Source organism: Manis javanica, chromosome 18 (genome assembly GCF_040802235.1).
Source record: "Manis javanica isolate MJ-LG chromosome 18, MJ_LKY, whole genome shotgun sequence".
NCBI lineage: Eukaryota > Metazoa > Chordata > Mammalia > Pholidota > Manidae > Manis > Manis javanica.
In genome coordinates, this window is record NC_133173.1 from 3,857,351 (window position 1) to 3,871,474 (window position 14,124).

Here is a 14,124-nt window from a genome sequence, read left to right on the forward strand (position 1 = left end):
TTTATGTCTAGAAGTGATGAATAAATGTCTTTTTAGTACCACAATAGAATATGGAAAATTGCATATTAAATATTTCTTTTCTCATTATGATAGCATTAACTTGCTATTTAGAGCAGAATATTGCAATGCTCTCTCTCAGTTCTGGAAATTGTAAGATCTTACTTAGTTTGATAACAATAAGCCTTAACAAAAAATATATCAAATATTCCCTCCTATTGCACCTGTGTTATAATTAATGGTTTCAGTGTTTTTCTTCTCGCTGCTATCAGTGCATGAGTTATACAGCTCTTTGTTTTGGTGCCTTCCCCAAATGTGTCTGCTTTTAAGTTATATTAACTAAAATGAGATTCTGAAATTCATGGTAGTTTTCCATGTACCTGTTTTCCATTTTTCCATGGAGAATCTTTGGTTAAACATCTCTGTTTCGTTAAAAAGTAGTATACTTATTTGTTTGAACAAATCAAACAATGCAGGGATAGACCAAGAAGAAGTCATTAGTTTCACTCTCCCAGGCAGCTAATATAAATAAGCAGCTTAGTTTGTATATCTCTCCCTTTGGCTCTGCCATAGAGAGATGACTTTTTCTTTAATACCTTTTATTTTTTGATTTTTAAAATAACATACCTAAAAGCAATAAACATAATACATGCTCACTGAAGAAAACTTAGAAAGCAACACAGAAGAAAGCAAAAAACAAACCTCACCTCAAGTCACTGTTAACATTCTGGTTTATTTCCTTCCAGCAATTTCTGTAAGCATTTTCTTTCTGTAGCGTACTGTATATACAGTGTTTCTACCCTTAGCCTGTTTTATGTCTAACACACTGTCGTGTCTATTTGAAAACTTAGGAAACACTTAATGGTTGCAATATATTTTATTTCATAATCTCCTTTCATAATTATTCCCCTAATGTTGGCTGTTAAAATTTTTCTCATTTTTAAAATTATAAATGAAACTTCATCTAAGTCCTTGTGCCACTCTGTTTCTAGAAGGAAACTGAGTTAGAAGGTAGAAGCATTTCTACTGCACAATACACACTTCCATGTGCTTTCCAAAAGTTTGTGTTGGGGGCGCCTTCGCATTTTATAGCCAGCATGAAAGAGAGCCCCACCTTCATCCAGGTCCACCTAAGGAATCCTTCAGAGGGACAGGATTACAGGTCAAACCTTGTCATTTCCAGTACACGTGAATTCCTTGCTCGAATTAATCTACCTACGTGATCTTCCTCTGCTGTAAGAAAACTGGAGGCCTGTTTATGGTTCAGGTATTTCCAAGAACATAATGTAGGTTGTGTTGTTATTTATTTTACAGGTCTTCATTTCTGAATACTGTTTCGGTTTCTTGGCAGATGACTCAGGGATAATTTACTGCCTCTCCAGGCGAGAATGTGACACAATGGCTGACACATTACACAAGGATGGCCTCGCTGCTCTAGCTTACCATGCTGGCCTCAGTGATTCTGCCAGAGATGAAGTACAGCACAAGTGGATTAATCAGGATGGCTGCCAGGTAACATTTTCTAAAACAAACAAAGTAAACAATCTGTAGCATGTAAGCGAACTTGCACATGTAGAATAAAAATGGTTTTTACCATAAAGGTAGTAAATAAGTCTCGAATTTAAAAACAGATCTTTTTTGAGACTTCTAAAGTGTTTTGAGACTTGATTTTTCTTTCTTAAATCAGAAAAAAACTTCTTATTGAGATGTAATTCACATACCATAAAATTCAGCCTTTCAAAGTTTACAAGTCAGTGGTTTTTAGTATATTCACACAGTTGTATAACCATCACTATTATCTAATTCCAGGACAATTCATCATCCCAGAAAGAAACCCCATACCCATTCGAAGTCACTCCCCGCCCTCCTAACTCCCCAGTCCCTGGCAACTGTTAATCTACTAACCACAGCTAATCCATCTGTATAAATTTTCCTATTCTGGACATTTCATATAATTGGAATCATATAGTACGTGTTCTTCTGCTTTACTGATTTTTTTTGCTTAGCATAATGTTTTCAAGATTTTTTCTCATCATAGCATGCATGTATCAGTATTTCATTCCTTTTAGTGACTGGGTAATATTCCATTGTGTGGATAGACCACAGTTTGTTATCCATTCAGTTGGTAAACATTTGGGTTGTATCCACTTTTTGACTTTTGTGAATAATGCTTCTGTGAACATTGTGTACAAGTTTTTTTATAAATATATTTTCAGTTCTCTTGGGTAGATACCTGGGAGTGAAACTGCTTAGTCATATGGTAAGTGTATGTTTAACTTTCTGAGGAACTGCCAGACTTTTCCGAAGCAGCTGCAGAATTTTACATCCCCGTCATCAATGTATGAGGTTCCAGTGTGTCTGCCTCTTCATCTACACTTACTATTGTCTATCTGTTTTACTGTATCCATCCCAGTGGATGTCAACTGGTAGCTCATTGTGACTTTGATTTGCATTTCCCTAGTAACTAATGATATTGAGCATCTACTTTTGAAATGGCAATGTTCCTCAAGTGAATCAACAAAGAGGAAAGCTGAGAACATTCTAGCTATTCCGTACTCTGGCAAATGCCAGCCTTGGATCAATCCATTTAAGTGCAAGGATAACTCTGATGAAAATGATTAATACTTTTTTTGTAGCCTGTGAAGTTTTCAGCTCACAAAAAAAGAAATCATTACCCTGAAGATTCAGAGGAAAAACTCTTTCTCAAAATTACTTTCTAAGGGAAAACAGAAGAAAATCTTAGAAGTTAACAGCCTAGCATTCCCAGAAAGATGTAAGAAGACTCGATTTATGTGAACTAGAAACATTTTGCCATAAGAAGATCACAGGATGACATGAAGGAAGAAATAAAAATGCAGTTTATCCAAATAAGAAAATGCACTAGAAGAATGCGGTTTATCCAAATAAGAAAAATTATATATCAAGACACAAATGATCTGAATTAATGCAGACATCTGAAGCAATGATGTAATGAATAACTTGAGAGTGTGAAGGGAAAAAAAACTATGAAAATTGAAGGGAAAAAAGCAGACAATATTTGTTTGTGAGAAGGTATAGGGGTTCACCTAAGAATAAGTGTGCCCAAGGAAGAAATCAGGATAGTTGAAATAGGTAGTCAAATGTATTATATATATGATAAGTACATAAGAAATATATAAATTTTAAAGAGTTACCTCAAAATCACTGGGGAAAAACTTACAGGTAGACATAATTCAGCACTCAGTTTGATTTACAAAGCTAAAGAAATTACATTCATGAAAATAAAGAAATAGGTTAATCTACAAAAGAACACAAAGCAGACATGCCTAAGACTCTCACTAAATTAAAAAACAGGAATAGACTCCTCAGAATAAGAAAGAGGGAAGACTGGGACTGAAGATTTCATATCCAGCTCATTGTCATTTATGTTGTGGAGTCAGCAGGAAGACGTTTTCAGATATATGAAAGTTCAGAAGAATGTATTGTTGACTTATCTTCACTGTAATAATTACAAATGTCAGTTTTCCCAAATTCATTTATATGTTTAACTAATCAAAATTCCAGCTTTTTTCCCCTTGATAAACATTTTCTACAGTTTGCCTGGAAGAATAATCAAATGAAAATAACTAAATGAATTTGACAATAAAATAATGCATGAACACTGGCTTTACAATACATTTATAGACAAATGGAACAAATGCAGAAATAGCCTGGAAAATATAAAAACAATATATGATAAGGAAGGCATTTCAAATTTATGACAAAGGGAAGATTATTCAACTAGTGATACTGATTACCTGATTAAGGGAATCATTTTAGGTCCTCATATCAAAATTAATTACAGGTAAATAAAGGTATCAGGATTTTAAAATGTGTGAACTCCGATTGGAAGAGAACTTAAGCTTTAAAACAGCCCGAAGGAAGTAAGTGCTAAAAATTATTAAAAACCTAAACAACTAAACACTTATATCAATAAACAAAATGAAAGGCAACAGCAAATTAGGAAATACATCAGACATTTATTTAGCTGAAATTTATTTAGCAAATAAAATATGCTGTAGGAGAATATGTAAAAATTTAGTAAGAAAAACATGAGTCTCAAATAGCTTACCCTAGACTATCAAGAGACTATTGGAAAGAAGGAACTACAAAAGGCTAAATACAATTTTTTAAGTGCAATTTTACTAATTGAACAAAGGAATTCAAATCTAAAAGAGACTGTTTTCACCTCTTGGGATCTCTGTCAACTGTTGGAGAGGATGCTGTAAGGGGTGATTTCCTGCAGTGCTCATGAGGGCCTTTATGGAAAACCATATGGCAGACTGTATCAGGAGCCTCAGATCTGAAAAAGGGGTGTGGAATTTACATCAGTTATTTTTAATAGTAAATAGCCTAATAGCTACTTAGTACTTAATAGCCTAATTGTCCAGAGAGTGATTGGCTCCATTATGGTACCTTCCTGCCATTAAAAATAGTTTATGAATAATTTTTTAATGCTACAAAAATGTTTAAATGTTAGTAGTGGAGAAAGGTAGGGAAAAATAGAATTCAAAAATATGTAATCTCAACCATAAAAAAAATTGAATAGAGAAACAAGAAGGAAGCCAGTTCTCAATTTTTTAAGTCTATATATACAGTATAAATATTCTATAATATACATGCATGTACCCTAAAGAATCCACTCCAAAACTACTAGATCTAATATCTGAATTCAGCAAAGTTGCAGGATACAAAATTAATATGCAGAAATCTGTGGCATTCCTATATGCTAACAATGAACTAGCAGAGAAATCAGGAAAACAATTCCATTCACAGTTGCATCAAAAGGAATAAAATACCTAGGAATAAACCTAACCAAGGAGGTGAAAGACCTATACTCTGAAAACTACAAGACACTCATGAGAGAAATTAAAGAAGATACCAATAAATGGAAACACATCCAATGCTCATGGGTAGGAAGAATTAATATTGTCAAAATGGCCATCCTGCCTAAAGTAATCTATGGATTCAATGCAATTCCTATCAAAATACCAACAGCATTCTTCAATGAACTAGAGCAAATAGTTCTAAAGTTCATATGGAACCACAAAAGACCCCAAATAGTCAAAGCAATCCTGAGAAGGAAGAATAAAGCTGGGGGGATTATGCTCACTGACTTCAAGCTCTACTACAAAGCCACAGTAATCAAAACAATTTGGTACTGGCACAAGAACAGACCCATAGACCAGTGGAACAGACTAGAGAGCCCTGATATAAACCCAACCATATATGGTCAATTAATATATGATAAAGGAGCCATGGACATACAATGGGGAAATGACAGCCTCTTCAACAGCTGGTGGCAAAACTGGACAGCTACATGCAAGAGAATGAAACTGGATTATTGTTTAACCCCATACACATAAGTAAACTCGAAATGGATTAAAGATGTGAATGTAAGTTGTGAAACCATAAAACTCTTAGAAGACAACATAGGCAAACATCTCCTGAATATAAGCATGAGCAACTTCTTCCTGAGCCCATCTCCTCGAGAAAGGGAAACAAAAGCAAAAATGAACTCATGGGATTACATCACGCTAAAAAGTTTTTGTACGGCAAAGGACATCATCAACAAAACGAAAAGGCATCCTACAGTATGAGAGAATATATTTGTAAATGACATATCCAACAAGGTTAACATCCAAAATATATTTAAAAACTCACATGCCTCAACACCCAAAAAGCAAATAACCCAATTAAAAAATGGGCAGAGGATATGAAGAGACAGTTCTCCAAAGAAGAAATTCAAATGGCCAACAGACACATGAAAAGGTGCTCCACATCACTAATCATTGGGGAAATGCAAACTAAAACCACAATGAGACATCACCTCCTACCAGTGAGGATGGCCAGCCTCGAAGAAAAGACTAAGAACAACAAATGCTGGCAAGGATGCGGAGAAAGGGGAACCCTCCTGCACTGCTGGTGGGAATGTAAGCTAGTTCAACCATTGTGGAAAACAATATGGAGGTTCCTCAAAAAACTAAAAATACAAATAGCATTTGACCAGGAATCCCACTCCTTGGAATTTACCTAAAGAATACAACTTCTCAGATTCAGAAAGACACATGCACCCCTATGTTCATCACAGCACTTTTTACAATAGCCAAGATATGGAAGCAACCTAAGTGTCCATCAGTAGATGAATGGATAAAGAAGATGTGGTGCATATACACAATGGAATATTATTCAGCCATAAGAAAGGAACAAATCCTACCATTTGCAAACAACATGGATGGAGCTGGAGGTTATCAGTGAAATAAGACAGGCGGAGAAAAACAAATGCCAAATGATTTCCCTCAATTGTGGAGTATAACAATGAAGCAAAACTGAAGGAACAAAATAGCAGCAGACTCACAGACTCCAAGAAGGGATTAGTGGTTACCAAAGGGGAGGGGCGTGGGAGGGCAGGTGGGGAGGGACGGAGAAAGGGATTGAGGAGTATTATGTTTAGTACACATGGGGGATCACAGGGAAACAGTGTAGCACAGAGAAGGCAAACAGTGGATCTGTGGCATCTTACTACACTGGTGGACAGTGACTGCACTGGGGTCTGGGTGGGGACTTGATAATATGGGTAAATGTAGTTAGTAACCACATTGTTTTTTCATGTGAAATCTTCATAAGAGTGTATATCAATAATACCTTAATAAATATATATATATGCATATATATATATGACAGTGATAAAAAATGTGGTTTTAAAAAATTGATTAGTGGTGTTTTTTTAATTGAATTGTTTCTGCTCTCAGTTCAGCTACTCCTCAGAGTCAAGGTATATGACAACCAAGTGGCAGCCTTGATCTTGTTAGATTCGCGCAGTAGACTAAAACTTGCTTGTTGTTGTTCACAAGGAAGTTATTATAGCCTGATAGTTTAAAAGCAACACAGAAATAAAGAAGAAAGTAACAACTCAACAAAGCCAGTTTTCCCAGCTACAAGAAATAAGGGCTTTCAGAAGGAGGCGACTCCATCATCGCCTCGTTCAGAGCCTGCAGACCGCCTAGCCTCTGTGTTCCCACCCACCTGGGGAGATGCGCCTGGCTTCTTGGTACACTGACGGCTGGCACACCTCCCTCCGCAGCCTCGCCACCTGCGCTCCACTGCTAGGGGCTACGGTAGATTCTCTTTCCAAGGAGATTTGCCTTTGATCAAAATGCTGTACATTTAGAGGGGTGACTAACCCAGAGAGTGCAGGCCCTGCCATTCGCAGCGTTGATGAATGTGCCCATTTGCGTCCGCGTACTCCATGGCTTGCGTTTCCCTTCTCTGGTCCTCACAGTTACTAAAATCTTGTCATTAACCTCAGTCTGGCTGTCAGATAGTTCAGTTGTTTTTGAAATACTGTTCTTGCAGTAGCAAGTCATTTTTTTGAGTGCTAAAAAAAAACTTGAAGCTTTATTTGTATAATGTAATTTTGCCTGGAGATACAACATTTTTATCTGAGTTAAATGGGTCCTGAATTTGCAACTGAAATGGATATTCTTGAAAATGATTTTTTACCAAAAACCAACTTTATCAAGCTCCTTAAATTTAACTATCACCTTGTTTCCACTAATATGCATAGGCCAGAATCCATGGTCTCCAGCCCTTTTTTCCTAATATAAGCAACTCTCAGTCTTTACCTGTGTGAGTTCCAATGAAAACTTCACAGGTTTTGACTTGGAACTCAGCTATGAATAAAAGGAGCTGTGATGTGTGATCAGCTACTGCCATTGGGAAAACGGGTGGTGAGCCTGGAGCAGGGGAGGATGCCATTGTCCTGAGTCACCAGAGACCCTGGCAGCAGTACCCTCTGAAGGCTCAGGCGCTGGGAACCCCCCAGAGCTCCTGAGCAGCACATTCATGATCGCTGACTGGACAGCATGTCTGTGTGAGCAGCGCCCGTCAAACCTACATATCAAAATTTAAGAGAACGAACTGGCAGCACAAGAGGTAACTGCTGCTCCTCTGGCGCCCCTCCCCGGTGACAGCAGATCTCAGTGTCTCCACACCAGCTTCTCTCTGCCTTCTGGGGTCCTATGAAAATCTCATATGCGTCATGCTGAACAGTGGGACCAAGTTAAGATATTAGATTGTTTAAAGAGTACATTTTAAAGTAAAATAAAGGATAAAGCTTTCAGAAGCATCTATTAAAATGTTCCTTTAAATGCATTGAGTCTAATAGGCTTCTGCTTTTACTTCAGGTTATCTGTGCGACAATCGCATTTGGAATGGGGATTGACAAACCTGACGTGCGATTTGTGATCCACGCTTCTCTTCCTAAATCCATAGAGGGTTACTACCAAGAATCTGGGAGAGCTGGGAGAGATGGGGAAATATCTCACTGCCTGCTTTTCTATACCTACCATGATGTGACCAGACTGAAGAGGCTTATACTGAGTAAGCCAAGCTCCCCTGGAGAGATACCCTGTCCTCTACAGTAGGAATCTATTCGTATTGCGGTACTTTTGATCCAGTTTTCTTAGTCATAGAAAAATAGAGGTGTTTGTATATCTGTGGAAATTTTATTTTACTTCATTTTTATTATAAAAGTATTACATGCTTGTTATGTAAAACTCAGTGAGACAGACATGTATAAGGCAGAAAATTTCCATACCTTTCCTGCCCTAAGAAATAATTCCAGTTAGTGATTTCCTTTATATCCTTCCAGACCCAATTTCTGCATGCCTCCTTCCATATATCACATATTTCAAACATGCAGAAAGGTAAAATGGGAAAAATAGTGATCTCCCATGTACCACCACTCAGGTTAAGAAATAAAGCCCCCCCATACAGCCCTCTGCTATTTCATCCCCAGCCCTCCCATTAGAGATAGGCAATATCTCATATTTAGTGTTTACCTCTTATATTTTAAAATGTAAATGGGATCATATTGTATGTTCCTTTTTTACATTAATATAGTGACCTGATTTTTTTTCAGGCAATACCAGGATGTAATTATGACTCCAATTAATATGTGTAGCTTGACTACATAGAATTCCATAGTATGGTTATTCCGTGTTTATTTAACTAGTCCCCTTTTAATAGATATTTAGATGGTTTATTGTTTTTCAGTTATCAACAATGCAGTTTTGAATATCCTTGAACAGATCTGTTTGAGCATTTATGCAATCATCTGTATAGGATAAATTTCTAGACTTAGACTTGCTGGGTTAAAGTGAATACATATTTTAGAATTTTATTAGTCTCCTTTCTCCATTTTTCCACTGTGTTGTGATGGTTAAATACATTTGCTATTTTGCAACCGCTTTTGAATGAACTCTGCAGAGATACTGAGCATGGGGAATGGCCCTCACCAAGCGCCATGCCAAATAATGGATCATCTTATTTGCTCATAACCACTAGCTTTTGAGGTAGGTTAGCCCCGTGAGAAAGTGAGCTGTGGAAGGGTTTTGTCAGTGCCCCCAGGAGCATTGCTGTGGCAGCAGCCAGGGTATGAGGGGAGGTGGTGGCAGGGCAGTGTTCCCTCAGTGCGCACCACGTGCTGCCACCTCGTGCCCTGTGGTCGCCACCACCCCCAGACACTCTCCTATGACTGTCCTCATTTCACAGAGGAGGAAACTAACACGCAGAGCTAGTGAGTGGCTGGCAGAGCACTGGGGACAGCCAGGGCCAGCTCCCTCCGAAGCCCCACGCCCCGTGTACTGCACCAAGACCTTTGTCAGTGAAAGAGTGCAACTTCTAAGCTTAAGGGTGTCCATTCTGTGTTTAAACAGAAACCTATAGTAAGTTGGGTCTAAACAATTTACTGAGTATTTAAGTCCTAAACATTCAGCAGCCATTTGAAAAAACTACTAACTAGAAAAAAATTTTTGTATTTCATTCTTAACTAACCACAGTTGTTTACGAATAGAAAGTATGTACAAGTTGTTCTCAAATCTTGGAATCAGATTGGACCCTGCCACCCTCACTTCCTGTTTCTGGATTTTCTGGAAGTACTTGTTTTTATCATAGCAACTGCTAAAAATTCATCTTCACAAAGACATCATTGGAGGGAACGACCATGAACTGCCTCAAACTAGTAGTGTGCGTGGTATTCCACAGGGATCCGGTACTGCTGTGTGTCCCTTAAATCTGAAAGGGACGCCCTAGGGGAGGTAGGAATGGAGAGTCACTGTTTGACAGGCACAGAGTTTCAGTCCAGGATGGGAGGGTCTAAAAATGAGTGGTGGTTGTGGTTGCACAGCAATATGGATATAATCAACACCAAATGGTACAATTAAAGATAGCTGAAATAGTGAATTTTATTTTTTATTTATAGATTTTATTGATAGTTTACCACTTTAAAAATATTTTTAAAGAAAAAAAATTTACAACACCCTGTAAGTGCCCTTGTGAGTTCACTGCAGCACCCCAGCGTGCCCCGTGGCCCTCAGGTTCAGAACCACCGGCTTAGCCACTTTGACCCAGGAAACTGAGGGATGCACAGAGCCCACTGCCCCAGTTTCATGCTCTGCTTACTTCAGATGTTCAGTTCACTACATGCTTGTCTAATAAATACACTACATATAATAAAGGTTTGCAGAAAATTTTCAGCTCTCCTGAACAGTCTGCATTTATTCCCATAAAACTACTTGAGGGATAAACACAAATATTCAGTTAATTATAATAGAGAATTATATAATGTTGATCTATAATGCTATTAATAATTTTATTTCATTTAATAAAGTGTGAATCTTTTATTCTACATGTTTCTGTGATACTCTTCTATTTTGCTACTCTAAAGTATGTTTTACTATGTTTTTGATCTCTTTAAGTGGAAAAAGACGGAAACCGTCATACAAGAGAGACTCACATCAATAATTTGTACAGTATGGTCCACTACTGTGAAAATATAACAGAATGCAGGAGAATACAGCTTTTGGCTTACTTTGGTGAAACTGGATTTAATCCTGATTTTTGTAAGAAATACCCAGATGTTTCTTGTGATAATTGCTGTAAAACAAAGGTAAATAAGAAAGTTTTAAATTCTTTGTAATTAAGGAAATTGCTAAGATTTTTTTTTCTTATCTTAATTTAGGAAAGTTAGACACAAGTGGGCCTTACAAGATTAAATTAATAGAAAGATGGCTTCCTCCCCATAACAATTTGGAATAGAAACATTTTAATAGTGATTCTATGGCATCTTCAGGATTAGAAGCCTGAAAAAAAAATGTACTGGACTATCCAAAATACTAAGATTATCTAAGTGCCCTGATAATTATAAGATATTTTAGAAATAACACTAATTTGTAAATATCCAAAAAGATCCAACATGATGAGCAGGCAGAATAGTTTAAATTTAGCTCTAATCTATATTTAAAGATTTTCTCAAAAAAAGCTGTAGTAACTAGTACACTGTGTACTTGAATTCAGATCAGTTAGATTACTCTATAAGTTTGTTTTTAATAAAGAATAATGGCAATAGCTTCTGGATGAATTTGCTATCATCTGTCCTAAAAATAACCTTGGGAGGTTGTTAGATTCAGTTTATCGTTGGGTACTTTATTGTATCTATCATGATAATTCCATGTTTTAATGTCTACTATACAGTACAGTTTACACAGCATTTGCACTGTTGATCTATTCTTTGAAATGGCTGTGCAAGGTGTGGGGGATTCACAGGTGAACGCGATGTGGGCCAGCTCGTCTACTGGAGGGGAGCCAGTCATATGTATTCCTATCCGTGTGATACCATGTGAGCAGTGCAGTTACGAAGATACACAGCACTAGCCAGAGCAGAGAGTGATTTACTCTCCCACAGTGGGTGCTGAGGATTCATGGCCACCTTCACCCACTGCACCCCACCTGTACACACTGCTCATCAGTTCACTTATTCAACAAACATTTGTCGAGGGCCTGCTCTGTGACAGGCACTATTCTAGGAGTTTGGGATCCACCACTCTGCAGATCCCTGCCTTTGTGGAGCTTATATTCTAGCAGAAGGAGGCTGAACACACACAGTATAAATATGTACATGTGAAGGCATGAGAGCTGTGGTGGGAAGAACAGCAGTATACGGAGTCTGGAGTAATGGGTGGGATGCAGGATGCAGTATAGATAAGGTGGTCCAGGGAAGTCTTACTGTGAAGATGAGCTCTCAGCAGACACTTGAAGAAGGGAGATAGCTAAGCAGCTCTCTGGATCTGGGCGTTCCTGGAAGAAGCCAAGAATGAAGGCCCTGCGGTGGGGGGGCAGCCTGTGCAATTGAGGGATAGCAGGGAGCCCATGTAGCTGAGCAGGGCCGAGAGCTGGTTGGAGGAAAAGGTAATGCAGGCCGGAGCAGTGCCTCGAGGACTGAGCGACCTTAGGCAGCGGCCCTCAGGCGAGATGCTCGGGGAAGGCTGTCAGGGAAGGTCAGGAGTTCGGTCTGGGGCACACTGAGTTAGGTGCGTCCGTTAGAGGCAGGAACTCCGAAAAGAGGCTGGTGGTCCACGTAAATTTGGGAGTTGTTGGCATCTGGATGGTATTTAAAGCATGAAAGCAGTTGAAATCCTCACGGGTATAAGTTTAGACAGAAGAAAAGAAAACCAAAGACTGCACCCTGGGACATTAAGAGGTTGAGAAGAACTAGGAAAGGAGACAAGGAGGAACTATGAGGTGAGAGGTGAACCAGGGGGCGAGATGCGGGCGGAGGGGGTGCTGGCCGGCCGAGTGCTGCTGCCCAGCCTGCAGGGAAAGGACAGTGTCCGCTGGATCGGCACGTGGAAAGGTGGTGGCCTGGACCCTGGTTTCCGCAGAGGGGGCCCAACTGTGGGCAGCGAATGTAGAGAAGTCTTTCAAGTTTTGCTTCTAAGATGAACAGAGAAATGAAACTGTAGTTGGCAGGGGAAGTGGGGGCAGAAAAAAACAGGAGAAAGAGCAGACTTACGTGCTGATAGGAATGACCCACAGAGGATGAAAAGTAGGTGTGTCCGGATGCGGGGCTGTGAGGCGATGTTCTCGAGTGGCAGGGGGTTGGGACCTAGGGGGCAAGCAGACAGATTGGCTTCGGACGGGAGCTTGGATCGTTCATCTGTAATAACGGGAGAAGATAACGGATGTGAGGCGGACGCTGGTGGTAGATGTCGCGAAGGAAGTTCGTGAAAGCTCCCTCCTGGTTGCTTCAGTTTTCCCAGTGAAGCAAGAAGCAGGGTTGTCAGCTGACAGGATAAGAAAGGGGACTGAAGAGAAGAAGGTGTGAAATACTCATTTAGGACAGGACTCAGCAAACTTTATCTTAAAGAGCCAGAGAATAAATATTTTAGGCTTTGTGGGCCTTCAGATCATGGTTTCTGTCACAACTACTCAATTCCACTATTAGCCTCAAAGCAGACATAAATGATAAATACAAAAATTGTGGTTTACAGAACCAGGCAGCTAGCTCATGGGCCCTAGTCTGCTGCCTGCTGCCCTAAGGGGATGGGGCAGTGACGGGCCGCAGCTGGGTATCACCTGGTAGCTTTAAAGCTCCGCTTGAGGTTTGCGGGCAGGTATTGGAAGTGCAGTCAGCATGTTTTTGTGTATTTTTCCAGCAAGTTCAGCTACAAACGTACAGGCATGCAGTGGTGGAGAATAGGGTCTAACGTGTTTGAGCAAGCAGTGTGATGCAGTGACCTGAGGGCAGGGGCTGAAGCCACGACAGGGAGGGCTGTAATGATCAGCATTGGGATTCAGGGGCCAGCAGATGGTGAGGATCAGCAGATAGGCAGACCCAGCAGATCTGGGAGACAGAATGCCAGATCATGCGAGTTGAAAAGGTAAAGGTGGTGGTCAGAGAACGAAGGGGTTGCCATTACATTAGGCTAAGGTAGTGGGTGGCATGGGTAGCAGTGCCTGACATAGTGGAAGACAAGATCACTGGAGCAGAGCAGATCAAGATTCCAAAGGTCAAGGTGTGGGAGGATCTCTATTTACCAAGTTACCAAAAATTAAGGCAGGAATGACGTTGGAGAGAGTGACGGGGAACTCTTAAGTGACAGTTCTAGATAGAGCCTCAGAATCACTACCCATGTTAGTGTGAGACACAAAACTTGTTTTCTTCAGGTTGGAATGTGGCAGATGAACAAGAGATAGGAGGTTGGGGGAAGTGCATATACAGACACAGAAGTGTGATACAGCTTTAAGAACAGCAGGTGGTTGATATCG

General features: G+C 39.5%; 1 protein-coding gene across 5 annotated transcripts in view; it reads left to right on the forward strand.

The window, feature by feature from the left end:
• BLM (BLM RecQ like helicase) overlaps positions 1–14,124 on the forward strand; it is a 77,202-nt gene that overhangs the window by 48,595 nt on the left and 14,483 nt on the right. For 4 of the 5 annotated variants that reach the window (XM_017643353.3, XM_037000502.2, XM_017643354.3 and 1 more), the window contains 3 exons: positions 1,349–1,509; positions 8,202–8,397; positions 10,776–10,966. In XM_017643353.3, coding sequence (XP_017498842.3) covers positions 1,349–1,509; positions 8,202–8,397; positions 10,776–10,966 — 548 coding nt within the window. Of the gene's footprint in view, positions 1–42; positions 1,265–1,348; positions 1,510–8,201; positions 8,398–10,775; positions 10,967–14,124 lie in introns of those variants that run through there. The other variant, XM_073227216.1, reaches the window with a different exon arrangement.